The following is a 27,626-nucleotide window of genomic DNA, read 5'->3' as shown; positions in this document are numbered from 1 at the left end:
ACCTCGCCTCCCTGACCTTGCCCACACTCCGGGCTGCGGCCTGGGCACGGACCCGCCTCCCGAGTCCCAGGGGGCTCGGCGGAACCCACCGCTCGCGCTGTGACCTCTCCAGCTTGTCCTTCAGCACTAAGACTTCTTTCTGCAGGGCCAGCTGCTGGCTCTCGGAGTCGTGCACCTCCTTCTTCACGGTCTTCACTTCCAGCACATGGGAGGCCTCCCGTCTGACCAATTCTTCTTCATAAAATAAGACTTTCTTCTCGAGCTCGGATTTTATTTTGGAAATCTCCTGCTGATGTTCTAAGGAGGTACCCGGTCCACGGCCACCTTGCTTCATCTGAAGGTGAAGGTCAAAGTAAGTCGCAGACCTCTGCACCCTCGCGGGGGTCACGCTGCCGTCAGCCCTGCACGTGTGGGCACTTGGGGCGCTGCCTCCTTGCCCTCCCGAAGACAGATGCCCCGTCCCTCTCACACCCACAGGGCAGATTTTGGGGTGACAGCATCCACCCTGTAGGAGGAATACGCCTGACCTGTCAGGGACCCAAAGGGCAGTGTCACACTGTGACAAGAATGGCCTTTGGGGTCCCTCACTCTGCCTGCTCACTCCCACAGTGTCCTTCTGTGGGCCGACTCAGCGCCAGGCACCCTGTGGTATAGGGCTCGGTCACGTCTCTGCTCTCACAGGGTAGGGGGGAAAGACTGACGACAAGCCAGCAGACAAACAACAAGACAAACCAAGGTAGCAGGACAAAGAAAAGGGTGTGGTGTGACGTGCTTGGCCGGACCAGGTGGCAGCAAGGCCAGTGAAGAGGCGTGCCCAGGGCCCGGGGACAGGAGGGAGCAGGCAGCCCTGTCCTCTCTGTTCAGCCACGGAGACCAGGCTCAGAGGGGAGGCCCTGGGGCCCAGCTCAGACAGCCCTCTCGCCACAACCAGCCACCCCCCGCGCCCTGCCTCTGGCCACAGACGACCAGCTTGTCTCTTCCATGTGAGTGGCAGGACATGGGCTTTAAGGCACTTCTCCAGAGGGGGACCATGAACGGAAAGGCACAGACTCGGAGAAGGGTGCTGCGTGGGCTCACAAGGGTGCACTGCAAGCGGCCCCTGACTGTCCTCTGGGGAGAAAAGGGACTGCGCCTGGTGCCTGCAGGTTCGGGCTGCCATGAAGGCAGGTTCCTGTCCCCTGCCCCTCCATCCCTGGTGCACCCGGAGCTGCCTGGTGACCTTGTGTCCCAACGAGCACCACACTTGGGACGAGTGCGCCACGGGAGAGTCAGAGTAAGGGGGCGCCTGTGGTTGCAGGAAGAATCAGGACCCTCCGGCTCTACCTTGAGGGCCTCAAGCTCCCTCTCCATCTGCTTGGAGAAGCTCTCGCTGTGTTCTCGGAGCTGGCGCTCCTTGGAGGCCTCGGCCACGGCGTCCTCGAGCTGTGCCTCCAGCTGCAACACAGGGGACACTGCTGCTCAGGTACGCTGAGCGGGCTCCTCTCAACACCAAACTCCCCCCCAGGGGACTCCAAGCAAAGGAAATCCTGGAGGGTCTCTAATCCCTCTTTGTCAGACTTCATTACAAGTTAAAGACTAAAACACATCTCAGGACTTGACTGGAATAGCTGGTTAGTGAAAAAAAATTTTAAAAAGTTTAAAATCGAATTCAAATCAGTAACTTGATAAGAAACTTCAAGTCAAGACACTGACTTATAGAAATAAGCACTCTGCCACCTGTAGGACCTGGACTCGTTTCAGTGGCAAACGTCAGACCCACGCACAGAGGAGGAGCAGTGGGAGGGCCGCACCCCAGCGCCCTGCACAGTGAGGACCTCCCTGCCGCCAGAGCGGTCTGCACTGCGCACCGTCTCCGCCCAACCCGAGCAGCGGAGCGCACAGGCATCCCTTTCGCCTGCGCCCGAGCTGGCTACAACGAGAGGGGTCTCTGGGCTGCAGAACCGCCAACGGGCCTTTTGAGGCCGAGTGATGAAGAGCCAGAGTGTGCGAGGAAGAAGCGCACGATGCCTGGGCTCGGTCGGAGCTTGAGGGATTGCACTGGAGTTTTACACCAAGGGCTGCTCAGGACACGTCCCTGGCAGCGGGTCTCCAAGCGGGTCCTGAAGCCCTTCCCAGGGGCTGGCAAGGCCCTTCCTTCTCTGGTTCATTGTTATATGGAAACAAGTCTTGTTTGCATCTCTAATGTTCTAAAAGCCAAGAGCTGCCAACCCTCGCCCACAAAAGCTCTTCAGGGCCTCGCTCACCAGCACGCGTGAGGCTTGCCAGCCTGAGAGCTGACATGGGGCTCGCCAGGCCGATACTGGCCCCACCCCCGCCCCCACAGAGCCAGGCGTGCACAGCCACACAAGCCGCCCTGCACCCCGCCACGCGTGTGTGTGCTGCAGGCACTGGGCTTCGCCACGCTGTGTGCTTTAACAGGGAGCTTTAAACACCAGCACCACTGGACTCTCCTTCCAACTCCACAAACAGGTGGAGGGCTGAGAACTACAAAGCAAGAGCCTGCAGGCTTGGTGGGGACCGGCTGAGCCTCACGAAAAACTCAGGATCTGCTGTGAAGTAACGATGCGATCAGAGCAGCTGCCTTCTGACAAGTGTCTGTCAGACCCCACAGGAGTTGATCACTGCGGCCCGGGGTGCGCCCCAGCTACCTCTTTCCTGAGCTTCTCGGATTTGCGGATCTCCTGCCGCATGGAGTCGACTTTCTGCATGGCAGCCTCCACCTCCTCCTCCTTCTCACGCAGCTGCCGGGACGCCTTCTGCTTCTGAGAGCGGAGCTCGGCCGCCCGCTCGTTGAGCTCCGCAAGCTCCTGCAGGGCCAGCTTCCGCTGCTGCTGGGCCTCCCTGAGCTCTCTGGCCTGGGACTTCAGGCGCTCCGAAGTTTCGACCAGTTGCTGAACAAGAAGAACGACAGAGGTTGACGTCTGTGTAACAAGGGGGTGGGAGGCTGGAAGCCCGGGGACGGCAAGTGCTGGCTGCCGACGACCGCGCAGTCCTAGAGCGCGCCTGCCGGACACGGCCCTGCCTGCCCAGCACAGCTACGTGCAGCTGGGACGAGCACCTGAGCCCAGAGGCTGAGCTGACCCCGCTCTAGAAAGGCCTCCCAGCAGGTGGAGCGACAAGGTCACACACCCTTGCTCACGGCAGCCAGCCTAGCTCAGCCATGCCCACCTCTGCACTGCCCACATAACAGCAAAGGCAGACAAGGCACCAGGGGGCACTCACCTTACCACTCAGACCCAGCGGAACTGGGGACTATGCGCTACAGAAACACTTAGGAACCCGGCCAGAGTCAAGACCTGTACAAACACACATGCTAGGCCGCTCTTCCCTGGAGTCTGCGGCATGGACACCACTGTCCCCTCCACTGCACTGACCTCACCACCCTGCAACTGGCCCCTCAACAATCAGGCTGCTTGCTCCTGGGGCACCTGCTGGATGAGGCTGGAAGCAGCGGGACTGGACCAGGTGGGGGCAGCCCCTGCTGTGGAGAGGGAAGCGCCTGCCCCAGGCCCCAGCCAGCGCAGTGGCACTTGCTGTGATATGTGGGAGAGGTATGGTCCCCAGGTGGGGACCAAATAGACTGAGAGGCCCCGAGGGGCTCGGGAGACACTAGGTGCTGGGACACCAGGGTGGGCCCCCCAGTGAGAGACCAGACCACAGCCTAGGCCCCAAGGCCCGGGTGTGTGCCTGAGCGTGCTGGCAGAAAATCTGCCCTACGTGTGCACACACTGCAGGCTTAGCCCACAGTCGGCCACGTCTGACAAAATCCAAAGGCCTCTTCAGCAGGGAGTCTAAGAGGAGAGCGTAGAGGCCACTGCGGGGTGGCCTGGACCAGTGGGATGGGGCGCACAGCCAGCTGGGTCTGTGACTGGGGCCCCCAAGACACAGGGAAACCCTCACATCTGCAGTCACCACGTCCCAACCATCCATGTGGCAGGGTGCAGTGGAGCCTGAGGATGACGACAGCGGCTTGTGTGCCAGTTGTCCGGAGCTGCTGCGGGAGCCACAGGCCGCACGGCCGGCACGCAGCCCCGCCCCCGTGCTCCACGCTGCTGGGTAGAGCCAAGTCGCTACCTTGTGGAGGTCCTCCTTCTCCTGCCGCACCACACGGTGCTGCCTCTCCAGGCCTTTCAGCCGAAGCGCGACACTCTCGTGCTCTGGGTGGACTGTCCCCGGGCCCTCCAGCTGTCGCTCCAGCCTGCTACAGTCTGAGCAAAGGAGAAGATAGATGGAGCTCCCTCACTCGAAGGGCCCTGCGCTCTGACTTACCAACAGTGAGCACAAGCAGCCCCGACATCTCCATGTCACTTAGAGGCTGCCCGACTGTCCCCACGTGGCACTGTGCCACCAGGACACTCACGGGACCTCACTCCAACCCGGTGGGACTGTGCTTCTGGCAGTGCCCACCTCCTGCCGCCTCCTCGTGCACTGGCAGAGCTGGCACAGTGCTACCCAAAGTGGCAACAGCTTTTACTGAAAACCAGGCCCCACCAAGCCTTCACTGGGCCAGGATGGCAGCTGATGCCACAGCTCTGACTCACAGAGGAGTCACCTGCAGCGTCAACCCCCCGAGTCAGGTCAGGGGTCAAGTTGAAAGTGATTTGGGTCTTTAGGAAACTGATGACCCAGGAACCACAGAGACAGACGGGACTATGGACCTAGCACCTAAAACGGTGAGATGCAGGGCCCAGTGGAGAGAGCTTTAGAAAGTAGTTCCGGCACCTCTGTCTCAGAGCTACCAGCGCAGACCAGGGAGGACTCGTGGGAAACGGACTCTGGCTGCAGCTGCAACACTGTGTCAGAGCTGGGCCTCCAGACAAACGATGTTAAAGAAACTGGCGAAGTACCAGAATTCTGACCAGGTCTGCTAAAGCTTACCACTTTTTTCTGCTTTTGCGTCTCACATGAAGAAGACTGAAATTTCCTTCCCAGAGATTAACTCCCTCTGAGAAGACAGTAAGCAGCCAAACTTTAAGATGTACCTGCTATTTTATTCTTCAAGCGCTCAATTTCCTCATTCAGCTTTTTGATTTCTTTATCTCGGGCTGACCCGGCCAGAGTCCGTGCTGAGCCGTGGAGGGACTGGATGGTCTGGGTGGACTCTGCGAGGGAGAGACGCGTGAGCAGTGCCAGCCGGCTCGGGCGCCCAAGGCGGGGAGGTTGCCCCACTCACCCTGCAGCTTCCTGCTGAGCTCTAGCTTCTCCTGCTCCAGCCTGCGGATCCTCCGCTCATAGGCCTCCACCTGCAAGCTGTTCTCCAGGTCGCGCTGCACGCCCTCATCTCTGGCCAGCACGCTGGACGGCAGCGTGCTCTTCAGAGAGCCCCGGTCGGAGAGACAGCTGCAAGCACAGCACAGGGTCTCTAGCCTCCTGAGCACGGACGGCCACCAGCGCACGGCATTCAGAGACTTCCCAGGGAAAATAAGTGTCTTTAAACTGGCAAACAAACAGCTGTGAAAGATTTCATTGTCTACAGAGCCAAAATCAGACAGGAACCTTCCTTAAGGCAGTGGCTGGGAGACAACAAGGAGGACAGGCCCTCTCACTGCGTGTCCTCAGAACTGGTCGAAGAAACCGCCTCTGCAAAGCTGGGGAAGCGCCATGCCCGCACCAGCGTTCACAACGACAGTTAGTTTGGCCAGCAGGGGCTCCAAGCAAGGCCTCACCGGACGGCTTCCAGGTTCTGTCACCAACGGGGGAGAGTTCCTTCAGCCCTCTGGGGCCTGTCAACCCTGCGAACCAAGGGTCCCTTCCATTCCCATGCCCTGACCAGCACCGCAAAGCTAGTCACCACTGACCAGCCAGCAACAGACCCGCTGCGAGCAGGACCACGGTGAAGGAGAAGGTGCTCTGGCTCGGAGCTTCACTCCTGGACTATCCCACCCGTGACTTAGCTCCCAGTTCAGCGTGACAGTGAGGGCAGGGGGTGCCTGAGCCCCACACTAAATGCTATGGGCACCAGCTCACGGTGGTGCCGAGAGGAAGGCCTGGCAGGGTTTCTCAAAGGCGGCCTGGGTGTTGGGTGTGCCCACTCTACGGGGTCCACTCCAGGAGGAGGTACCTGGGCCTGACCCGCTAAACTGGAGCTGGGGACCGGCAGGCAGGACTAGCGCCTACCAGGCTGGTGTGCACCTGGAAGGCCACTAGCCTCTGCCCGTGGGACAGACACGAAGGCAGCACACCGGCCACCGCTGCTGCATCTCCTAGGCACTCCCATCAGAGCAGCCCCTGCTGCTGAGGGTGCTGGGAGCCAGGTGCTGGCTCCGTCCGGCAGGCACAGGGCAGGTTCATTTGTTTCATGTCACCCGCCCTTCACCCTGACCCTCACCTCCTGCCCCAGCCTCCCTCGTAAGAGAGGCAGACGGGACCTTGAATGGCCCATTCGAGATACAAACACAGGCGGTGCTGGCTCACTTGGGGCCCTGCTCTCAGCTCTGCAGGCACCAGGCCCCAGCCTCACCAACGGAAGCCAGAGCTCTAAGCCCTGGACGCCAACAGAGCACCCAGTGGAAGAGTGAGCGGGGCCAGATCAGGGTCAGCAATGCACAGCCTGCGGGCACCTGCCCCCCAAAAGCCAGGGATGGTTTTTCCACTGTTAAAGGGCTGTTAAAAGGACAAAGAATATACAACAGAGACCACAATGCCTAACTTCCTATCAGGCTCTTCATGAAAAGTCTGACCTTGCGATGTCATCGCGTGCACTGGCCAGGCGTGTACACGTTTGTCCTCACCTGAGGACATGCTCACTGATTGCAGAGCAAGGGAAACATCTACGTAAGGGACACACATTGACTGGTTGCCTCTCACATGAGCCCCAATCAGAGACTGAACCAGCAACCTAGGCATGTGCCCTGACTGGGAATCCAACCTGTGACCTTTTAATTTAGAGGATAACACTCCAACCAACCCCTTGAGGCACCCACCAAGGCACTGGGTGTGTTCTCTGAAAGGACAGACACACCCCCACCACCCAGTGTTCCAGCCATGCACTGCGCAGAAGCAGAACCTTGCACTGTCCCCAGTCCTGAGGAAGGCTCTGCCTCGGGAATGAGAGAGCTAGACATACCTTTCCGTGGTGAACGTGAAACCAATGAACGGCAAATGTAACCCGGAAAAGCCTGTGTGAGACCCAGGAGGCAGCATCTCCTGTGTGAGAGCACATACGAGACAGTGAGACCCATGGTGCCACGCAAAGGGAGGCGGGAACGTGATGATGAAGTCGAGGGTGCGCAGAGGACTCCCGGGCCCGCTGCCACATGGGGCCCGCAGCGTCACCTACATAGAGCTTGGTACTGGTGGACTTGTTTCTCCCCCCACCTCTGACTCCGGTACACTACAGTTAGGAGAGCAAAAACACAGCTCTGACTGTGATACTGACGCAGGCCACACTGGGAGCAGGCCAGGCATCCCCACACCTTTTACAGCCACGGCGCCGGGCTCAACGTGACCCTATGCAGCGGGGGCAGGTGCTACCCTCAGGGACCAGGGCCAGAGGCCACAGGCAGACTCTTTTAGACAACTATTAGTTACCACAAGTTTCCAGCTCGATAATCCTCCCTCATTAAAAATAAAACCAAAGCGATCGTTTATCTGGGGAATTTCAGCGTGGAAACGAGTCTCTTCGGAGCCCAGAAAAAAACTCTCCCAGCAAAAAACTCCGGCTTGTGTCCACACAGTCTAGCGCTCAGCTCTTCCTTCAGTAAGTCACGGAACAGTCGAACTTCCCCTCTCACACGCATCCCCAGTTACTGTGTCCCCAAACCAGGCCTGGGGACAGATCAGAAGGTCAAAAGGTCGGGTCTGCCAAGGCCAAAACAACTTCACAGGGTAGGAGTGGGACGCAGGCATGTCCCACCAGCTTGCACCCCGGACGGGCACCAGGGCCAGGACCCAGCCTGGACCACGGGCTCCATGCAGTGGTGGCCGACTGCGGCCGCAGGGGAAGCACACCCCTCCCTCCCAGGGGGAGGGAGACCAGACAGCCTGCTGGTGCAGGGACATGGGACACGGACGGGGAGCTGAGAGGCTCCTCCCTGAGGCTCTAAATCTATGAGTGGTGACAGGCCTACAGTGACACTCAAAAATGACAGTGCAGGTGACACTGGTTTGAAAACTTACAAAGTGCCACAAAGACAAAAGTATTTCTGATGAATTCTAAGACCACATAGCTTTTTTACTCATTTTTCCTTAAATTGTAACCCATTATTTTAAAAAGGGACATTGTCCTGACCAGTGTGGGACAGTTGGCTGGGCATCGTCCTGCAGACCAAAAGGTCTCCGGTTCAGTTTCTGGTCAGGACACAGGCTTGGGTTGCAGGTTCAGCCCCTAGTAGGGGGAGAGTGAGAGGCAACTGATGGATGTCTCCCCCCCCCATTCCCCTCTCTAAAAGTAAATCGATAAAATCTTTTAAAAAGGGGACATTAAAGACCAAGCCAGGCCCTGGCTGGCGTAGCTCAGTGGATTGAGCGCGGGCCTGCGAACCAGACGATCGCGGTTCGATTCCCAGTCAGGGCACATGCCTGGGTTGCAAACTGGTTCCTTGCAGGCTAACTACCAGCAGGGGATGCACAAAAGGCAACCATACATTGATGTTTCTCTCCCTCTCTCCTTCCCCTCTAAAAATAAATAAATAAATAAAATCTTAAAAAAAAAAAAAAAAGACCAAGCCAGAAGGTGCATTTTCTCGAGACCACCGTCTAACCCCCCGAACATCGGTGCAGCTGTCAAATGCACTGCTGCTCAGCAACCCCCCCCAACCCGGAGCTGCCGGCACCCCCCCGCAGCGCCACGCCGAGCGGAGCCCACTTACAATGTTCCTCAGCACGTCGTCGTCCACATCGAAGTTGGACGTGTCGGAAGGGCTGCTCACGTCAGGGATGTAGGGTGCCTCCAGGTTCCGTATGTCCTCCCAGTTCAGCCCCTGGAAGAAGGCGTGCTTCTTGAAGTCCTCGACGCCATTCTGCCCGAGCCGGTGCTCCCTGCCGCAGATCAGCCTCTGCATGAGGTCCTTCGCCTCCTCGGACACGTCAGTGACGTGGGACGGGAACTGGAATCGCTCCTGGGGGGAGGGGGCAGTCAGCAGACCGAGTGGGGACAGCCCCAGAGCCTGAGCTACTCGAGCCCAACCCTTGGGAGAGAACCTCACACTTGCCGATGGGCTGGCTGCTGTCATTCACAGTGGACCGTCAGCCCCTGCCGCCCCCCACCCCTGAGTCCCTGAATGAAGACATGATCGACATGCGCCTCTCCAGGAGACAAGGGACGCTGACGACACGTGGGCGAGGAGCGGGACCACATCCACAGCAACCCTACTTGTGAACGTTTACGCCAAAGGCACAGCTACCGGGAGAAGCCCGTGCCCTCTGACTCAGACACCTGCCAGCCACCCACGTGCCCTTCAAACTCGGAACTCGACTTGTGAAGACAGACGTGGAACAGAGAAGGGCCGTCACTGCGCGCTGAGCACAGAGACGACGACAGCGCAGCAGCCTGAACCCCGGTCCTGCGCCACGTGGTGCCATTTACCAGAATGCGCGCCCCCACCCCAGCCTAAGTGCTCAGGGCCACACAGCACAATGGTCGGGCCACCTCCCCAGGTGGCTGCAAAGACTAAATGCCCACAGGTGCCAAGGGCACAGAGCAAGCCCCGGGGGCTCCCCCTACTGTGTGCACCCTGCCCACAAGGCCCACGGTTTACAGTGCATGTTAATTTACAAATATGAGGTTTACTTCTACTTTGGAACAGTGTCTATTAGAAGTACAAGCTGCTGTGAGGCGCAGCAGGAGGAAGACCACCCCCGTGTTGGTGTCAATCCCCTCCCTCGGCAGCAGGGCCCAGCCCAGACCAGCACGGGGTGCTGTTTCTGAGGGGGTGTCCATGTGTGTGTGTGTGTGTATGTGTCTGTGTACGTGAGTGTGAATACCTGCGAGTGCATCAGAGTATACACGTGTGAGTGCAGGAGTGTATATCTTCATGCGTGAGTATGTGTACTTGCACGTGTGTATACATGACTGTGTATATGTGAGAGTGTGTACAAGTGTGTGAGAGAGAGAGAGCTGCATGCAGATGGGGTAGAAGGCCAAACCAGCATTAGAAAAGAAGTATTTGAGCGAAGACCACAAAGAAAAAACCAGGTGACAAAAGCATCAGACGGAAGAGGAAGCGACAAAGAACAAGCCAGCAAAGGAGAGTGGGGGAGGTGACAGCCAGGGACAGGAAAAGGGAGAGAGGGAGAGAAGCGGGACCGCGAAGGGACGCTGGGCGGGTGGCTGTTGAACGCTGCTCTCTGGGAAAACTGGCCGAGACCAGACTGACGGGCTGGGTGACCAACCCAGACCCACAGGCCCACAGGTCCACCATCGCCCTGCCCCAGAAAATGGGGCCATCCCCAAAGCCCCACGGGCACCCCTGGGGCACAGCCGCTCCCAGATCTCCCCCCACCCTCCAGGGCCACGAGGCTGCTCTAGCCCCAGCCCTGCTTCCCGAGGACTCCACCAGCTTCCGAGATAAGCCCCACCTTCAACACCGGGACCAACGGGCCGGCCCACCACGGCACCGCCGTACCTCGTGGTTCATGATCTTGCCGTAGGTCTCCACGAGTGACTCGGCGTAGAACGGCGTCTCTCCATAAAGCATTTCATACATGCAGACGCCCAGCGACCACCAATCGCACTCGGGGCCGTACTTGCCCATGCCATCCTCCATGGCCTGCAGGATCTCTGGAGAGATGTAATCGGGTGTGCCCACGGCCACCGACGACTGGACCTTGGGGGAGAGGGCGTGCTGAAGGGAAGCTTGGGGCATCATTAACATCAAGTAGCTCACACAATGGTGACCACGAAACCTAGCGATTCAAAGTTCAGTGCGTGCCAGCATCCCTGCCACACTGAGCACTGGGCAGTCTCCCAATGCCCAAAGCCACCACAGCCAGATGGCATCACAGTCCCCCAAGGGGGCACTGTTTCCCACTTGCTCCATTGCCACCCAGGTGGCTGGGGACCAGACACGCCCAGGCCAGACCTGCTCAGACCTCCACACACAGAGACCCTGGGCGCTGGTAGAGGAGGCTGTCACTGCAGCCTGTCTCGCAGCCCACCCTCCGGTCTCCCCACCGGACGTCTGCAAGCAGGTCCAGGTGTGGCTGGGTGCTGAGGCTTCCCCAGACAGAGACTTCCGTGGCTGAACCCGAGAGGGAAGGATGCGGGGGTGAGATGAGCCTGGATGCAGTGACGCCTCTATAAGGAGCAAGGGCAGCAGCCACCACAGGCACAGCGGGGCCTGCAAGTTGGGGAGGCCCGGCTGTGGAAGGACCAAGGTCTCCCTTTGGTCACGTCTGAGAAGAGAGCCCAGGGGACAAAGCAGCACCCGAGGGCAGTCGGAGTCAGCAGGGAGCTCTGCCTCCGATGTGTGTCAGGTACGCTTCTCTACACCTGGGGCCACAGGGCTCAACACAGGCAGCGGAAGACTGGGCATCAGGAGTAACTTGGGGCACATGTGCAGGACCGTTAGGAACCAGTGGGTCTGGCTTTGTGGACAGAAAGTGAGTAAACCTCTCTGCTTCTCTTAAAACACCTTCACCCGACGGTCACACACCACGACTCGAACAAGTGGCGAGACCGGAAGGACGGCCTGGCCCAGGGAAGGGGCCCTTCAGACTGCACTCGGTGCAGATGCCACGTCCCACGTCCCAGAGCTCGGCGCTGGACAGTGGCCACAGGAAGGCACGCAGACGGGGCCCTGAGGCTGCTGTGGCCCCAGCCCGGGCGTCCCAGCCATGGCCTGGCAGCCTCCTGCTCATCAGCAGGGTCAGCTGGTCCATGGAGAGCTGGCACCCAAGACCCCACCTCCGGGGCCAAACTGCCCGTGGGGAGAACCCCTGATGGGCAGGAAGTGCTCGATCCCCAGACCGGAATTCGGGTGTCCCGCTGGCATCTGTCCCGCTCAGGGGCCCAACCAGGGCGCTTTAAGAAGCACCTGGAGCCGCCTCCCGCTGCCTGGGGGGGCCGCACAAAGCCTCCTTCAGAAGACGCCTGGTAACTTCTTTAAACGTAAACTCCTCAGCGGGTTTGTCTCAATTCACATGAGTAGAGTGGGCGTCTTAACTTTACCTCAAACGGCAATGTTCAGCCTGTTCTAACTGCACGCAAACCCCAAAACCAAAGCAGAAAGCCCCACCAAAAATACCTACAGTTCCATCGTCATTCATCTTCAAACAGGACCCGAAGTCGGCCAGGCGGATGTGGCCGTTTGCATCCAGGAGGACGTTGTCAGGTTTGATGTCCCTGTCCGCAGAACGAGCACACGTGTCACCTGTCCGCACGCACTGCGCCAGCCGGCCGAAGCCCCAACCGGGCTCCAGGCCGTGGCTGGAGCGAGCAGGAAGCGCTCCCTGCTCCTCGCACTCAGGTGTGGCTGCCAGTCATCACCAAGCCCCGCCCCCGTGCCCCAGTGCCACTGCACAGCCACGCGCCCCCACCATGAAGGAGCAGGAGAAACAGAGACAAGGTGAAGGGGTGGGGTGTGGGCATGGGTGGGTCAGGTGGAGAGGTGAACCCGCCAGGGGCCCCAACCTGCACTTCACAGACAAAGACAGGGACAGCTGGGTGGCCTGCCCAGGGACAGGGCAGCTGGTGGAGGGCGGCAGCGGACGCTCGCCCTGCCTCTCGACCCTGTGGCCCCCTCCTGCTGTTCTGGGCACCTGCAAGCGTAGGCAGGGTGCAGGGAGGACACAGAGTGCCAGCCAGCTCCCTGGCAGAGTAAGCTCCTCTGATTGGACAGCGTGAAAAGGGACCCCGAGCTTTGAAAGCAAAGGAGGGCATGCCCGCAAGGAGCACAAGCGTGTCCCCAGCAGCACGACTCCCACGAGCCAAGTGTGGACTCTAGGGCAGTCCCCATGCGACGGAAGGGGCAGGGCCCACTCCTCCCGACACTGTGAGCCTCACCAACAAACGGGAGCCAAGAGCTACATCCCACCCAGAAGAAGCAGCCTGACACGGCCCCCGCCCCCCGTCCCCCGCAAGCCCAGCGGCCTTCTGTGAGCATCTGTGGGTGCTCGAAGCCACAGGCCCTATGGAGTCTAACGAGGGGCTTAGAGAGGGGGCACTGGGCGGGGGCGGCGTGAGGCTCTGAGGTGCGCAGGGGAGGGCAGGCCAGCGTCTGCTCCGTGTTAGGACTGGCGGCTGGCGCTGACAAGCACGTCTCTCAGCAGCGGCAGTGGAGCTGTGGGCGCTGGGGTTTACAGGGGCCACCTGGGAGAGTGGCTGGCACACAGCAACGCAGGGTGAGCACGGGCACGTAGCTCCCGGCGCAGGCTAGCCTCGGGACGAGGCCCTGTAGAGTGGGGCGGCCATTACCTGTGCACATAATGGAGCTGGTGGATGGAGTCGATGGCCAGCACCATCTCCCCGATGTAGAACCGTGCCATGTCTTCCGGAAGCCTGTCTTCGAACTTGCTGAGCAGGGTGAGCAGGTCACCGCCCACATAGTAATCCATCACTAAGTACTACAGACAGGGAAGGGGAGGGAACGGCATTTAGTCACTGCCATACCTGCCCACCAAAGACCGGACGTCTACCCCAGGGCCCTGGGACCCCGAGTCTGCCTGGGCGGCGTCCCAGCTGCAGCCACTGCCAGCCCTGGGTGGCTGCCGAGCCTCGGAGACTGCTGGAGGAGGGGCTGGTGGTCCCAGCTGGGGGCCTGCCTTCCTTTGTGCTGGCTTCTTCTCAAGAGATGGAGGCTCTGCTCTGAGCACTGACTCGTCAGTGGGGAAGAACCGCCACTGCCCTGACGAACAGTCGTGGGATGTTTACTGGGACCCTGTAACAGTCACCATTCCCCGAGCAGCTGGCACCTCCCCTTCAGGCTCCACATCTCCACCCAGGACCTGGTCTCCATCAACCATCCCCGCCTTCCACTCCACTCCACAAGGCGGGATCGAGGCTCAAGGTCGCCCAGCCAGAGGGGCACAGCGAGGAACTGAATGCACAAGGTGCCCCCCACGACACCGTCACGTCTCCTGAAAACGAGGCACGTGCCCCATGCTCAGGAGGCTTTGCTGGCAGCCCCTCCCCCAGCCTCAGACCCTCCCTTCAAGGCTCACCCCCTGCCCCCTCTGCCACGCCAGAGGGCAGCCTCAGGCAGGCCTCTCTCCCACCAGCTGACTTGCATGCGGGGATGTAACCACAAGCAAGGTGGAGCTGAGCACAGGCCTACGAAGCCACAGGTGCGAAAGCAGCAGCAGGCGGACCGCTGCACGGAGGCGAGGCCCAGTGAGACAGAGAGACAGGGGCACAGAGGCTAAGAGGAGAGCGACTGGCCGCTGTGGGAACGAGAAGTGGTGGCTCCCGCTGGAGTGTGACCAGAGCGGAGAGCGAGAGGCCAGGGCAGGGGGCTGGGATTGGACTGGCTGGCGCCTCGCAGCTTCCTGACACTGCCCTGTGAGGAGGGCACCAGAGGGGAGGGACGGGGGCTGGGCCGGAGACGGGTGGTGACCCAGGTAGCAGCGAGGGTGACGGCCTGGGCAGGGGCGGACAGAAGGAAGGCACGGGCAGGCGCTGCAGGCGCAGGAGGAGGAGCCCGCACCCCGTGGTGGACGCCCGCAGGGTGCGGGGGGCCAGGTGAACGGAGAGCCAGGGTCTTCGGCCCCAGAGAAAGCGGCAGGAAGGGGCCAGGCACCATGTCCAGACAAGCCTCGCGGTCCCCACGTCTACTAGACACCTAAAAAGGAAACCGCCAGCGCACTGTGCCCACGCGGCTGACGGGCGCCTGGAACGGGGCTGCAGGAAAAGTGAAGGGGAAGGTCACGCGAGGCCGACGAGGAGACCCTTGCGTTGGAACGAACACCAGGCTGGTGAGCTCCTCTGTCACGGCCCACAAGGAGCTGAGTCAGGAAGCAGGTTAACTGTCCACGAAGCACGGGGCTCAGAAACTGACGACAGAGACCACGACTCAAAGTGGCTCTGTGGGTGGCCCAGGAGCCTGCCAGCCGGCCGTGTGTCCACACAGCTCGAGCTGCCAGCTGCCAGGCCCAGCTGTCCCCGTCAGTCACCCCACGGGGTGGCACCTGCCATGGTGCCACAGCAGCAGGGACCTCACTGCTGGTGGCGTCAGGGGAGCAGCTGGGCTGGGCCTGCGGACCACGAGGCGGGGCCGGCTCCATGTCCCCACGCTGAAAGATGCCAGGGCCCTCACCTTCCTCCTCTGCCCAGTCCCCCTGTGGCTCTAACTGGGCGGCTCCACACTCACGGAGACGGGCTCTTGGCTGGAGCCCTGACTGGCTCGGCCGAGCACCATGCCGAATGCTGCAGAGACCACACGCCACGCTGACTTCAGGAAAAATAGCACAGACAAAAAAACATCGTTTCCCCTCGTGAGATGTGTGTTGCCTGGTGCACCTTAGAAACCTCGTTCGAAACAGGAAGCGAACAGAAGACAGTCCATCGGAGCAGCCACACTGGTTGCAGAAACCGTTCTGCCTAACCGTCGGTGTCTGAACCTACAGCATCTCTTGGGCCTTTGAGAGCGTGCTTGAGAGTCAACAACGGAGCCCACACTGTGCTGCACGTTGTGAACAGACATGACCAAGAACACACATCGGTCGTCACAGAGAGAACATAATTTAGGTCCCTGACCTGAGGCCGCAGTGACCCTCCGAGTGGCCACTGCCAGCCATGCACTAGACAGAGGGGCAAGGCTGAGACCCCTGTGCACCCGCAGCTCCCCGGTGTGGATGTTTTTGGGTTCAGGCAAAGCTGCAGAGTCGGCCTCAGAGTTAAAACGCCGACAGGGCAGCCGTGCCTCCGTCAGTGCGCGGGCCAAAGGCCTGGCCCCTCTGCCATCTCACTGGGTCCACGCTCACCTCCGCACACTCGCGAGTCAGTGCCAACGAGTAAGCAACAGACAGCAAGCCCCAACTCGACTCAGAATAACAGACGACAAGAACGTGGGAACCAACGGTCACCCAGAAACTGTGTTGGGAGGCTCCTGGGAGGCCAGCACGTCCCCTGGGGAGGACTGGACCCTGCACAGGGACGCGCACACCCACATGGCGGTCACATCGGAATGTTTCCACTCCCCACAGCCATTTCCCATTCTTATTCAAAGCAGAAAACGTTGACGCCCCCCCAACCATTTATTTAAAGGTAATGAACCCAGAGAACAGAACAATCGGGTGATCCAGTAAGGAGAGGGGAGCACGCACAGAGCGCCACGGTCCGCCCTGGAAGACCCTGCGGACGGCGGCACAGTTCAAGGTGCACCAACGTACCAGGTAGTTCTCGTCCTGGAAGGCGTAGTGCAAGGTGGTGATCCACTGGCAGTCTCCGTTCACCAGCACGTCTCGCTCCTCCCGGAAACAAGCGGTCTGCAAGGCAGTGGGGAAGCCGCTCATCCCTCCGCCCCCGCCCCGCAGGGCCTGCTCCTCAGCAGAGGGCCCTGCCCTCTCCCAGAACCAGGCACGCTTCTTCTCCTCAGGCAGCTGCGTTCAGCAACTGCTTCCTGGTGGGGCCCCTCCCACCCAGCATCACACAACTTCTCTACACCAGGTCAGCCATCTGGGGCAGCCTGGGCACACACCTGCTTACTCACCCAGGTGGGGGAGGGGGTTACTTTTAAGAGGCGTGGTTTATCTGCAGGACACCAGTGCACACATCCCAACAGGACCCCACTACAAGGACCCACGGCCTAGAGCACGCAGGCCAAGACTGACCATCAGACGGCTGTGGTCTGTGTTCACCGAGAGCTTCAGTGCACGGGTGGCATCTGCATTTAAAAGTGACCAGGAGCAAGGATGGGCAGACAAGGGAGACCTCACACCCTGCTGGCAGCTCTGCAAATCAGTGCAGCCACTGTGGAAACCAGCACAGTCTTCAAAAAGTCAAAAATAGAGCTGCCATGACTCAGCAACTGCACTTCTCAGTATTTACCCAAAACACCAAAAACCATTACTTCAAAACAGTGCGTGCGCACCCATCAGCAGACGAAGAGGGAAAGGAGGTGTGGCCCACGTGCACAACGCAATGTCGCTCAACCACGCGGAAGAGCAGAAGCCTGCCACTCACATGGGCTCCAGAGAACAGCTCAGGGCAGCCGGTCAGTCGTCAAAGGACAAACACCATATGACCTCACTTGCAAGTGACTCAACAAAACAGAAGCGCACCCACAGGAACAGGGAACAAGCCGTGGTGGCAGAGGGGAGGCGGAAAGCAGCGACGGGGGAGCACGTGAGTGGGTGGTTACCTGGAGTGAGCGGGAGTGCCCGGAGGGGAGCAAAGGGGCGCTTTTGCAAAATATAAGTAACCAGGCCTTTGGATAATGAAAACAAAACATCCTTCTCACCAAACACTTCACAGAAGACTCGCACCCCTCAGATGTGAAATGCGGGAGCACAGAAGCACCCGATGGAGACCCGCGCGCAGGGCAGAAGGCAACGCACTACCTGCTCTCCCATCTGAGTCTCACCATGGCCTTTGGACTTGCTGCTTCTGTAGATTTTTCTGCTCTGAGCATCTTTCAAAAAGGACGGACTGAGGTGGGCGTGTCCCAACTCAGGAACTGGGAGCAGAGACGGCACGGGCGGGTGCAGGCACACTGGGCCCCACAGGCCCCGCAGGCAGGGCTGCCCACCTCGGGCCGGAAGGGCCGGCCCAGCCTGGACAGTCACGGGGATGCTCCTGGTAGGTCCCTGGCACCTGCCTGTCCACATGCAGAGTGAAGCCTGTTTCTAAACTGGGGTGTGGCATGGCGGCTCACACAGGAAGCACATGCGTTATTCAGCAGGGTTTTTTTTTTTAACAGCTTTTACTATTTTTTATCACCAGGAAAGCTGAACTTTTAGCCAGCAGGTCTACAAACTATGATCTCCCATGGCTCTGCACCTCTTCCATCGCCCTGCCAACCTCTTATCTTGTGTCACCGGGTCTAACTTCAACAAGTAGTGTGGCCCTAACCCTGGTGTGCTCACCCTGGTAAGGAGAAGCTGTCTCTCCCTACCCTTGGGACTGCCACAACTTTTTTTTTAGAGAGGGAGAGAGGAAGGGGAGGGAGAAACAGGGGGAGAAACATGGATGTGGATGTGTGGTTGCCTCTCACACGCCCCCTACTGGGGGCCTTGCTGAAAACCCAGGCATGTGCCCTGACTGGGAATCGAACTGGCGACCCTTTGCTTCGCAGGCCCGCACTCAGTCCACTGAGCCACACCAGCCAGCTGTCAGGACTTTTAAAACTGAAACACACACAGATGCTTCAGAGGTTAGTCTAACAAGATCTATTAAACACGACTCTGGCTATCTTCTTTCACTCACTCCTGTAAAAACGTAACCTAGAATGGCACGTGCCCCTCCCCCTCCCCTCCCCTCCCCCAAACATCCCGCCACAGCAGCTCCGCCTTCCCCCCTCGGAACACTGTGTCCTCACAGACACCCCTGCGTTCCCCAAGTGGCACCGTGAGGCGAGAAGCTGGGCCAAGGTGGCAGGAGGTGGGGGGGGGGGGTGTAGCATGAGGACAGAGGAGGGGGAGGGTGGCTTGGAAGCAGCAGAAGGAGCCAGGCTAAGGCAGAGCCATGGGCCACCAGACCTTGAGCCCAGGCAAACACAAAACCGGCCCACACGCAGTCAGCCGACCTTCCTCACAGGGCACCCAGCGGGTGTGAGACCCAGAGCAGGCGCCGCAGCAGGGGCAGGAGGGGCTTGGGGATGGAGCAGCCCTCCTGGGTCAGACGCGGTGGGCGTGAGGCCCGCCGTGGGACACTGATGGGTGGAACACTGGGGTGAGAATGCCCACCCCAAACACGGTGACAACCTGAAGCTCGGGGGAGCAATCCCACTGAAGGGGCTTGCACGGCCATCTGCCCAAGGCGGAGTTACCGTGGGCAGGTGAGCACTGCAGACCGAGAGAGGGACAGGCCAACTCAAACCACAGAGAGGGTCTAGAGGGAAAGGACAACAGACCGGAAACCAAAGGAGGAACTTCCAAACGCAGGGGAGGCTGATTCCAGAGGGAGAACTGGGTAACACGGTGCGCCGAGGGCGTGCTGGTGGGGGGTCGCACGAGAGGACCAGGGCAAGTCGGAAAGGGCAAGCCCAGCGGTCACCTGGCAGCCCTGGGAAGGGAGGCCTCCCGGCTCGGAGGCAATGGAGGAACTTTGGGGGGGGGGGCGGGGGGGGATGGAGATGGAGATGGAAGTGAAGGTGGAGGTGCTGGGGCTGAGTCTGCAGACGCCCAGAGAGAAGGCCTGGGCTCGGCGCAGCCTTGCCAGTCTCAGCAGGGGCCAAGCTCAGGCTGGGCAGAGGGCACTGGGCATGAGCAGCTGCCACAGGGGCGCTCGGGAGCAAGAAAGAGGACCAAACTGCCAAGCAGCAGTCAGTCCCGCGCCGTTACTCACAGTCTTCACTGCGCCTCTAGGAGGGAACACCCAGCCGTTTCCACACCTAAGTGGGCCCCAACTCCAATCGCTCCCTTCCCACACGCAGTGGGACTGAGACATGCCTGACAGTTCCATGAAGCTTCCCTTTGTCCTCGTGGCAAACGCCACGCTGACCCACAGACGGGGCGGGGGGTCTCTCAGGTGGGACATGGGGACATGCGTGCCCACCAAGGCGGAGCAGCAGCCACAGGAGCAGCTAGCATCCCGAGGACAGAGAGCAGCTGGCTCCTGCCCGGGGGGGAGGCCCAGGCTCACAGGGCGGTGGGTCTCGCTCACACCCCGCTCACCTCTGCTCTTTTAAGCATCTCCCACTTGTTGAGGATTTTCATGGCGTAAATTCGTTCAGTGTTCTTCATTTTGACAACAGCGACCTAGAATACAAACGGAGTTTCAGAAAAGCACAATATCACGAAACTACAGTGAAATCTTGCCTGGAAACCCTGAAAAATGAGCTGTAAGGAAACTCAAGTTTTCATGTAAATGAGGATTTGCCCTGTGAAGCATCAAAACTTAATTTTAGCCACACAACAGCTTGAATGATCACACCTGCTCAGGTGAAAAAAAAACCTTCAGTGCTGAGCACTGGGTGTGTTAGGGGGTTCACTGGACATGCTCCGAATGGAGTCAGGCACAGAGCACTCAGCATGCTGGCTGTCAGCCATACTCTTTACAGTACAACTCACGTCCACCTCTTCCAGGAAGTCCTCCTGGACTGCCTGGTCCCTAATAAATCTCGAATGAGCTCTTCAATCACCACCAACACCAGATGTGACGTTTGCACCATTACAGGTGCTCTCTACCTTACGTGACTCTCTCGTTCCGCGCCCTAAGCTCCACCGCAAAACTCTAGCTACACACTGGCAGCGACAGAAACTTCTGCACGAGGAACAGACCTTTCTGCTGCCAGTGGCAGGCGGTCACACAGCCCACGTGAAACAGGGTTCCTCGGCGACCTGCCACCTCGCGTTCTGAACAGTGCACAGCACACAGTGACACCATGAAGGTCCCCATGGCACACCAGGGGCACCGGCATGTGCTGAGAACCACATTGAGCGATGTGTCCGCACGCTCTCAGCTCATCCTCGGCACGACGCTTGCCAGGGGCTATGGTAAGCACCTGGAGTTCACAGACGTGGACTCTGGGCTCGGAAGGGTTAAGGTGTGGCCGTCTCACCCTTGGGCACATGCTTGTACAAACTACATCACGGCGACAGCCACACCAAATCCAACCTTCCTGCACTGGGCAGGGAGTCTGCGAGCAGCACACCCCGCTAGGCCCCCTGGCCTGTCATTAGGAAACCGTAGCTCCATCAGAACCACATGTGAAGGGCACTTCTGGTCTCCACACCGATGAAGAGTGTCCTCATTTCTGTGATCCGCTTGGTGCCATCGGAAACAGAGAGGCTGCGCCTTTCAGGTAGGGGATGACGAGAACACCCGGGGAAGGCCACGGGGCATGAGTAAGATTCCACAGAGTCCAAGACCCTAGCTCTGGAAGGGAGACAGGTGAGCACACAGGGTCCGCACACTGGACCGAGGAGTGGGCGAGGAGCGCTCGTGTCCAGAGCCCAGGCCGCGGGGCCAGGGTGGGTTGACCGGGTGTCAAAGTGGGACAGGGGTGCAGAGAAGGGGGTGAAGCCTGGGAGGAAGCAGCAGGGAGGCAGAAGCAGGGGCTCCTGGACAGACAGGGCAGGATGTGCCTCTGCTGACCCGGAGGGACCCAGAGGCGACCACTCTCATCTCCTCGGGGACTCGACAGCTGAGTCCTGCTTCAGCTCTTCGGAAGAGGGGAGCAGGAAGAGACTGCCCACCGCCAGGCACAGCAGGGGCCCGCTCTCCTCCCGAAGACGCCTCCCCATGCCCCCTGGACACTGCAGCGTGGGTGCTGTGACAGCCAGACCCGAAGCCTGGCACGGCGCCGGGGCCAGGGTGCTGCCAGCCTCAGTACACCCTGACCTGACTCAGCTGTAATCCCAACAGGCTTTCTCTTTCCTCTCACGAAGGGACGACAAAGCCACACCTTCCTCAGAGAGCTGCTGCTTCTTCCTTCAGACCAAGTTCTCTGGTGGCTGATGGGGCCAACAGGGGGAGGGAACTTTCCAGGGGACAAGGCACCATTTCATTCGGGGCGCTGGTTGCGCAGGTGTGAGCATCTACCATAATGCAGAATGTCCGTCCCCTCAGATCTGGCGTGTCATGTGTACCTGAACTCCAGTGTTAACGTGACAACAGAAACACCGCCCAGTCCCATCCCAGCCTGCAGTGAGCTGGCTTTGGTGAGGAGTCTGGGACCCAGGGCAGTCCTGAGGTGGCCTGGAGACCAGACGGCCTGGGCGGGTCTGGGAGGAGCTACTACTCGAGGACAGAGCTGCCCCCGCACAGCTCCCCGTGGTGCTGTTTCCCCTCCTCAGACCCTCAGTGGGACCAACTCTTAGGGATGGGGTGGAGAAGGGGAGCTGGGAGACAGGGCTGGGGCGGGGGGAGGCAAGGTATGACTCCAGGAGATGGGGGCCAGTCAGAGGACTAAGGGTCAGTTTCCAGGGAAGAAATGGGGGCCCGCACGCAGATGCCTGCCCCCCAGGCAGGCCTTCTCACGGCAGTGGTATAGGTGTGTCCCACTGAAGACCTGCGGGGTGGGGGGGCAGCTCAAGAGACATTTTCTAACACAGGTGAGACTCAGAAGTCACACCAGACACCTCGGAGCAAAGACCCGCGCTCATGGGACTGTGCTCGCTTGCTTTCCGCCAGTGCACACAAATCGCCCACACAGCCCACGCCATCTCATGCATGGTCGTCCGCCCAGGGGGTGCGCGCCAGCAGGCACGTCCTCACTGCCACTTCTGATCCTGCAGAGGGCTGGCGGTGAAACCCGAGTACTGGGGTTCACTGCCCACAGTCCAAGAGGCGACAGCTCCTGAAAGGAGAGTGCCCTACGCAGGGGCCACCACCAGCGGCCGCCTGGGGTGAGGACAAGCACCCACACTGAGCACACACTGGGCAGGCTGCCTGTTCCCGACACCGGGTAGGCGGGCTCGGCGGGCACGACTCCTGGCAGCACCGCAGATGATGAGAACACCGTAACTACACTCTGCGCATTTGAAAGAAAACTTTCAATTAACAAATGGGTTTTTAAAAAACTTGTCCACCTGGCTGGTGTAGCTCAGTGGATTGAGCACGGGCCTGTGAAGCAAGGGGTCGCTGGTTCGATTCCCAGTCAGGGCACATGCCTGGGTTGCAGGCCAGTTCCCAGCAAGGGGTGCATGAGAGGCAACCACACACTGATATTTCTCTCCCTCTCTCCTTCCCTTCCCCTCTGAGGATAAATAAATAAAATCGTAAAAAAAAAAAAAAAAAAAAAAAAACCCCACCAAAAAACGTGTCCATAAGAACCTCTTTGAACCTGAAGGGTATTTGGGGTAATTCGCCAGGCACAAGCCTCCGTTTTACTTTTCTCCCCCGCATCCCCCTCTCTGACTGTGTCCCAGCACACCCTCCAGATGCTGCCAACACGAGGGCCCCAAGAGCGCCAGACGTGGTTTCCGAGACCCAGGCCACACTAACAGAACGAAGCTTGCCTCACCTCGCCGAACGCGCCTCTTCCGATCACTTTAATTATTTCAAAGTCTTCTCGTCGAAGCTGCATCTCCTTCACCAGCTGGGTAAATGGTTTAGCTAGAAGTTTAAAAAGACAAAATTAACACTTGAATAAGCTGACGCTCTGTAAAAATATAATTGACTGAGATATTCCAATAAGTTATACTCTTTATAGAAAAATGCCTCCTTTTAAAATAAATCCTTTAAAAAACGTTTACTGTCTGGAAGTTCTGCAGAGTGAGCTCGCACAGGGAGTGAAGGTGGGTGTGCACCACAGCGCCTACGCGCCACTGCCACCCAGACCCCGTAACAAATGCTGGCACAGCAGGGTCCCAACTGAGGACCACAGGAGGCGAGACCCACCTACCAACCGCCACCTGAGCAGCTGCAGTGCGTCCCTGTCTGCCTGCAGCTGCTCTGACCGCCAGCTGCTCTGACGGCCAGCTCGCCTGGGGAGTGAGCACTGAGCTCACCTGACCCGGTGGCACAGCTGGGGGTGCCCTTGGGAACCGTGAGGGACCGTGTGCTCACAGCAACCCCACTCACACTGCGTTCGCATGTCCGCACAGCCACTCTTCGAGGTCAAGTCTGTTTATTACCCTTATTCTGAGAAGAAAAAACAGAGCCAAACTTCTTGGACAGCAAATCATGTCCACCCAGAAGCTGTGAACATGACTTATTTGGAAGCGGGGTCTTGGCATGGTCTTGGTCTTGGTCTTATTCCCAAGTGGGGTCTTGGGAACATCAGTTTCCACACCGACACGGGGACATAACAGGGAGGGGCAGAGCCCTAAATCCAGCATGAACACCAGCCCCACACTAAGAGGGAATAGGGACCCAGCAGGGGAAGGGCCACGGGAAGATGGACGCAGGGATCAAAGTGGCCCAGGGGCCAAAGTTTTGCCTTTGAGACACTGGTTTGAAGCTGGTTATTAGGGAACAAGAGGTGCGGGAAGACCCCTTGGCCTCCCCACGCGCTGCCTCGGAGTCAGGCAGAAAAACCTGCGTGAAGGAAAGGGCCGTCACTCTGGCGTCACAGCCTGAGCGAGGTGGGTGGACTGCAGAGACCCAGCAGAGCCTGCAGGCCCAGCCGGAATGCGGCCACCAATCTGCTCTGCCCACTCCCCTTTCCAGTCACCCGCTTCCCCTCGGCACCCAGCCCTGCCTCCCTCTCCTGAGGCCAGAGCGGCCCATGAGCTTCCACGGCCTGCTGTTGCTCTGAGCCTCGGGCTCCTGGCACTGACCCATACGTGGGCACCCGGAGTTTGTCCTGGGCCTTCCTCCCATCTCCTGTCGATCTGACCACTAGCCCAGCTAGAAAAACTCGAAAGGTGGGTGAACGGTCACCTTTTGTGCCCCACGCTGCCACCCCAGCAGCTGCAGGAGACAGGGGAGGCTTCTTTCCTGTTCACAGGAGCACATCTGGCTCACTCCTCGTCTTTGGACACCGGCCTCATGCACCGGGACAGAAAGATCTGTCCTCCAAGTCCCCGGCGGGGGGAGGTTGCGCATGTGCTGCCCCAGCCCCAGGAGACCACCCCAGAGGCTGCGCCAGGTCCGTCCAGGACTACGGAGTAAGTGGGAAAGCCAGGAAACCACGCCGTGCGCTCCAGACTGCCGCCCACCCCACCCTCAGTCAGGCCACCACTGGCCAACTGCACCCTGTGCACCCGGCCTCGTTTCCGCCCGTAGTTCTGGATCCACGTGCGCCGTGCCAGCTCTCGTTTTTTTCTCTGCAGTTCTTCACATCTGTCACCACCACTGTTCTGCGGAACACGCCCACTGAGGGGAACCCGGCAGGTGCCCAGAAGGGCTCTTCCGTGCCACTCCCTACATCGACGCCAGCACTACCTCCAGAAGTGGCCATCGGACATTTCCCGAGCTTCTAAGTGACCCCACAGTGGTCACCTCATTCTACACTGCTTCTCCTTAAGGAGCTGCCACATCGCTGAAGTGTGACCCACACAGCTCACTGGCCATGGTAACAGCAGCCAGGGCCCCAGAAGGTTCTCGGTGCCCACCGACAGGAAGCTACTGCTCATCACTGGAAAGTCCCTTGGGCACAGAGGTCAGGAAGCAAGACACACAGGCCCAGAATTTTTTCCCAACCCAAGGTAAAGAAAACCCTTGAATCGGAACTTGAGGTCACCTGTGATACATCTTTACTTCTTTCAAATGTCACTAAAAATAAGCCTTCCCCAAATTCCCAGTGAAAACATGCTTTAAACAGCCAGTAAAGACCACACACAGCCTCTCTGGGTATCTCCTGGGGGAACCAAAGGGCACCTTGCACTTCACCATGAAGAAAGCAGTCCTGCTCATCGGCTGAGTTCTGCCTCACCACCAGGGGGAGCCCTCAGAAAGGAAGTCACGCCGATGGGCCGTGAGCGCACCACCACCGCACCACCACCGGGGGACGGACACTCTGGCAGGGGTCCAACACGAGGTCTGCACACCGCTACAGAACTCCAGGACACACAAGCTGGCGGGACAGTTTTGCACGTACAAACCGAACAGCAACGTTCATGAAATAAGAAAACGCACCCCCCCCCCGCCCCTCGGCAACTGAGCCACACCCACATCCCCCCCAACTCCTGCTCAGACACAGCGTTTATGTAACCTGTATTCCACTTTCGTTCAACTTCTTACCTTCTCACATTTCCATCCTCCTCAATCATCTCGGCAGATACATGACATTTCACTGAGTTTGCACACCAACAATTTGAAAAGCAGGCGTCTACTGAGCATGCCAGCTAAACACTTAATTTTCACAATCGTTCCTTTCTTCTGGTGAGGAAATGGGCAATGAACACTTTCAGGCACTCGGCACTTTTACTACTTTAAAACCATTGTTAGAACGACATCCCAGAGCTCTCAGGGGCACCAACATTTCTGCAGTTCCTAACCTGCCCTCCGAACTGCATCTCCTGCGTCCGCCGTACCACTTCCCCACACCCGGGCCACCCACGACGTGCCCCTTCTGTTGAAGGGGCAGCTCCCTCCAAGGCCAGGCCCTCTCCCTGTGGGCTGGACGCCCTGCTGTGTGGGCTGTCCAGCCGGGACCCTGCGCCCCGACTGTGTCTCCTCAGTAAGCAGGATGAGTGGGCGTGCCGTGCCGTGCTCTAGCCCACTCAGACCTGAGGGCTGGGAACACCACTCCCCCTCCTGCCCTGCTTTTCGCCTTCATTATGGTGCAAGTGGCTCACAAGACAGAATCAACGCACTGTTCCTTTGTCATTTTATTAGTAAAGCTTATTTAGAAAGTTATCAACTCTTTACAGATCTGATATTCAATCCTTTTTCATTTTGCTAAATGGCTTAGCGAACCCATCACCCACCTGCTGCTGGGAGGACTCTGGGGTGGGGGTGTTGACTTTCATTTCTAGTTCAGCATCTCTGTGTACTTCCGTGGTCAGCTGACTCCCGCCCCCCTGGGCAGGGGGCGGCCGCACCCGCAGGGACCCAGGGGAGAGCCCTGGCTCAGGCTGTCAGGAGGGTCAAGTCCTGAGGATACTACTTGGTGGCCATACCAGCTAGAAAGTCACTTGATCCTTTGTGACAAAATTTCTTCATCCATAAAACGGGCAAAAGGTCCCTCTGACCCACCTCGGGGACCCATCAACAGTGACAGCCAAGGCAGGGAGGAGCACACATTCCCAGGCTGAAGCCTACAGCCCCCCCTCGCTTCTTCCCCCAGCGCTTACCCAACAACTCCGGGCCTGCCCTGTCAGGGGTCCCTCCCACTCTCTTGACGGTATTTTGCTCCCGCACGCTTCACGAAGACCAGTGACAGTGTCCCCAAGAGAATGGACACAGACGTACCAGGGCTGGACTGCTGAGCGGGGGGAAGACAAGCCCGAGCGGACAGCCTGACAAGGGCGCTGAGAGCATCGGGCACAGAACATGGGCCATGAGAACAAACGCTGACCTTTACGAACAAGGGCGCGGGGAAGGATCGGAAGACTGCTTCTTCTCGAACACGGCGCCCGTTTTCAAATGGTTCCAATGACACGGGGAAGCACTGCACTGTCGTGAAAAAGTTATCGTGACCGACCAGCTGAAACCAGCACATAACACCCACTTGCAGTGCAGACCCCGCGGGCCACTGACAGGGGGGGACAGAGCCCATGGGGGGGTGAGGAGGACATGAGTGCCAGGGCACAGGACGGGAGTGGGGAGGGGGCCTGTCCCACCCGGGGCGGGGGGCCAATCCAGTAAGTAACCAGGCTCCAGAAGCGGGAGGCCAAGCCCCGTGCTGTCGGAGAGGAGCTGCAGGTCAGGGAGGAGCACGGAAGCTCGGGGCAGGCACTGCGGGCGGGAGCCCACGGTGTGGGACGTGTGGGACGTGTGGGACGTGTGGGACATGCGGGACGTGCGGGACGTGTACGATGTGTGCGAGCAGGAGGAAGCAGACGGAGGGTCACTCAGACACGCAGCCCTGCCCATGGAGCGGGCCGGACACCAAGCACAGCCAGGGCCAGGTCGTGGCCCCGAAACCCCACCCCGCAGCTGAGGAACCAGTCCCAGAGTGGGGCAGGGAAAGCGCCCCAGAAATGAGGGTGAGCCCCAATCAACACTGGCAGCCCCAGGTCAGGGCCCATTAAGCCAA

General features: G+C 59.3%; 1 protein-coding gene across 2 annotated transcripts in view; it reads right to left on the bottom strand.

Moving 5' to 3' along the window:
* Window positions 1-27,626, bottom strand: part of CDC42BPB (CDC42 binding protein kinase beta) — an 82,329-nt gene that overhangs the window by 24,750 nt on the left and 29,953 nt on the right. For both annotated transcript variants that reach the window (XM_037031700.1, XM_037031701.1), the window contains exons 2-15: window positions 23,004-23,095; window positions 19,711-19,794; window positions 16,267-16,362; window positions 13,355-13,503; window positions 12,190-12,283; window positions 10,566-10,766; window positions 8,811-9,059; window positions 7,067-7,146; window positions 5,174-5,340; window positions 4,983-5,102; window positions 4,075-4,208; window positions 2,649-2,891; window positions 1,324-1,434; window positions 90-334 (exon numbers count right to left, since the gene is read on the bottom strand). In XM_037031700.1, the coding sequence (XP_036887595.1) occupies window positions 90-334; window positions 1,324-1,434; window positions 2,649-2,891; window positions 4,075-4,208; window positions 4,983-5,102; window positions 5,174-5,340; window positions 7,067-7,146; window positions 8,811-9,059; window positions 10,566-10,766; window positions 12,190-12,283; window positions 13,355-13,503; window positions 16,267-16,362; window positions 19,711-19,794; window positions 23,004-23,095 (2,065 nt within the window). The remainder of the gene's footprint in view (window positions 1-89; window positions 335-1,323; window positions 1,435-2,648; window positions 2,892-4,074; window positions 4,209-4,982; window positions 5,103-5,173; window positions 5,341-7,066; window positions 7,147-8,810; window positions 9,060-10,565; window positions 10,767-12,189; window positions 12,284-13,354; window positions 13,504-16,266; window positions 16,363-19,710; window positions 19,795-23,003; window positions 23,096-27,626) is intronic.

Source organism: Sturnira hondurensis, unplaced genomic scaffold, assembly GCF_014824575.4.
Source record: "Sturnira hondurensis isolate 20B ecotype Veracruz unplaced genomic scaffold, ASM1482457v3 Scaffold0021143, whole genome shotgun sequence".
In the NCBI taxonomy this organism is placed as follows: domain Eukaryota; kingdom Metazoa; phylum Chordata; class Mammalia; order Chiroptera; family Phyllostomidae; genus Sturnira; species Sturnira hondurensis.
This window is presented reverse-complemented; position numbering and strand designations above follow the sequence as displayed.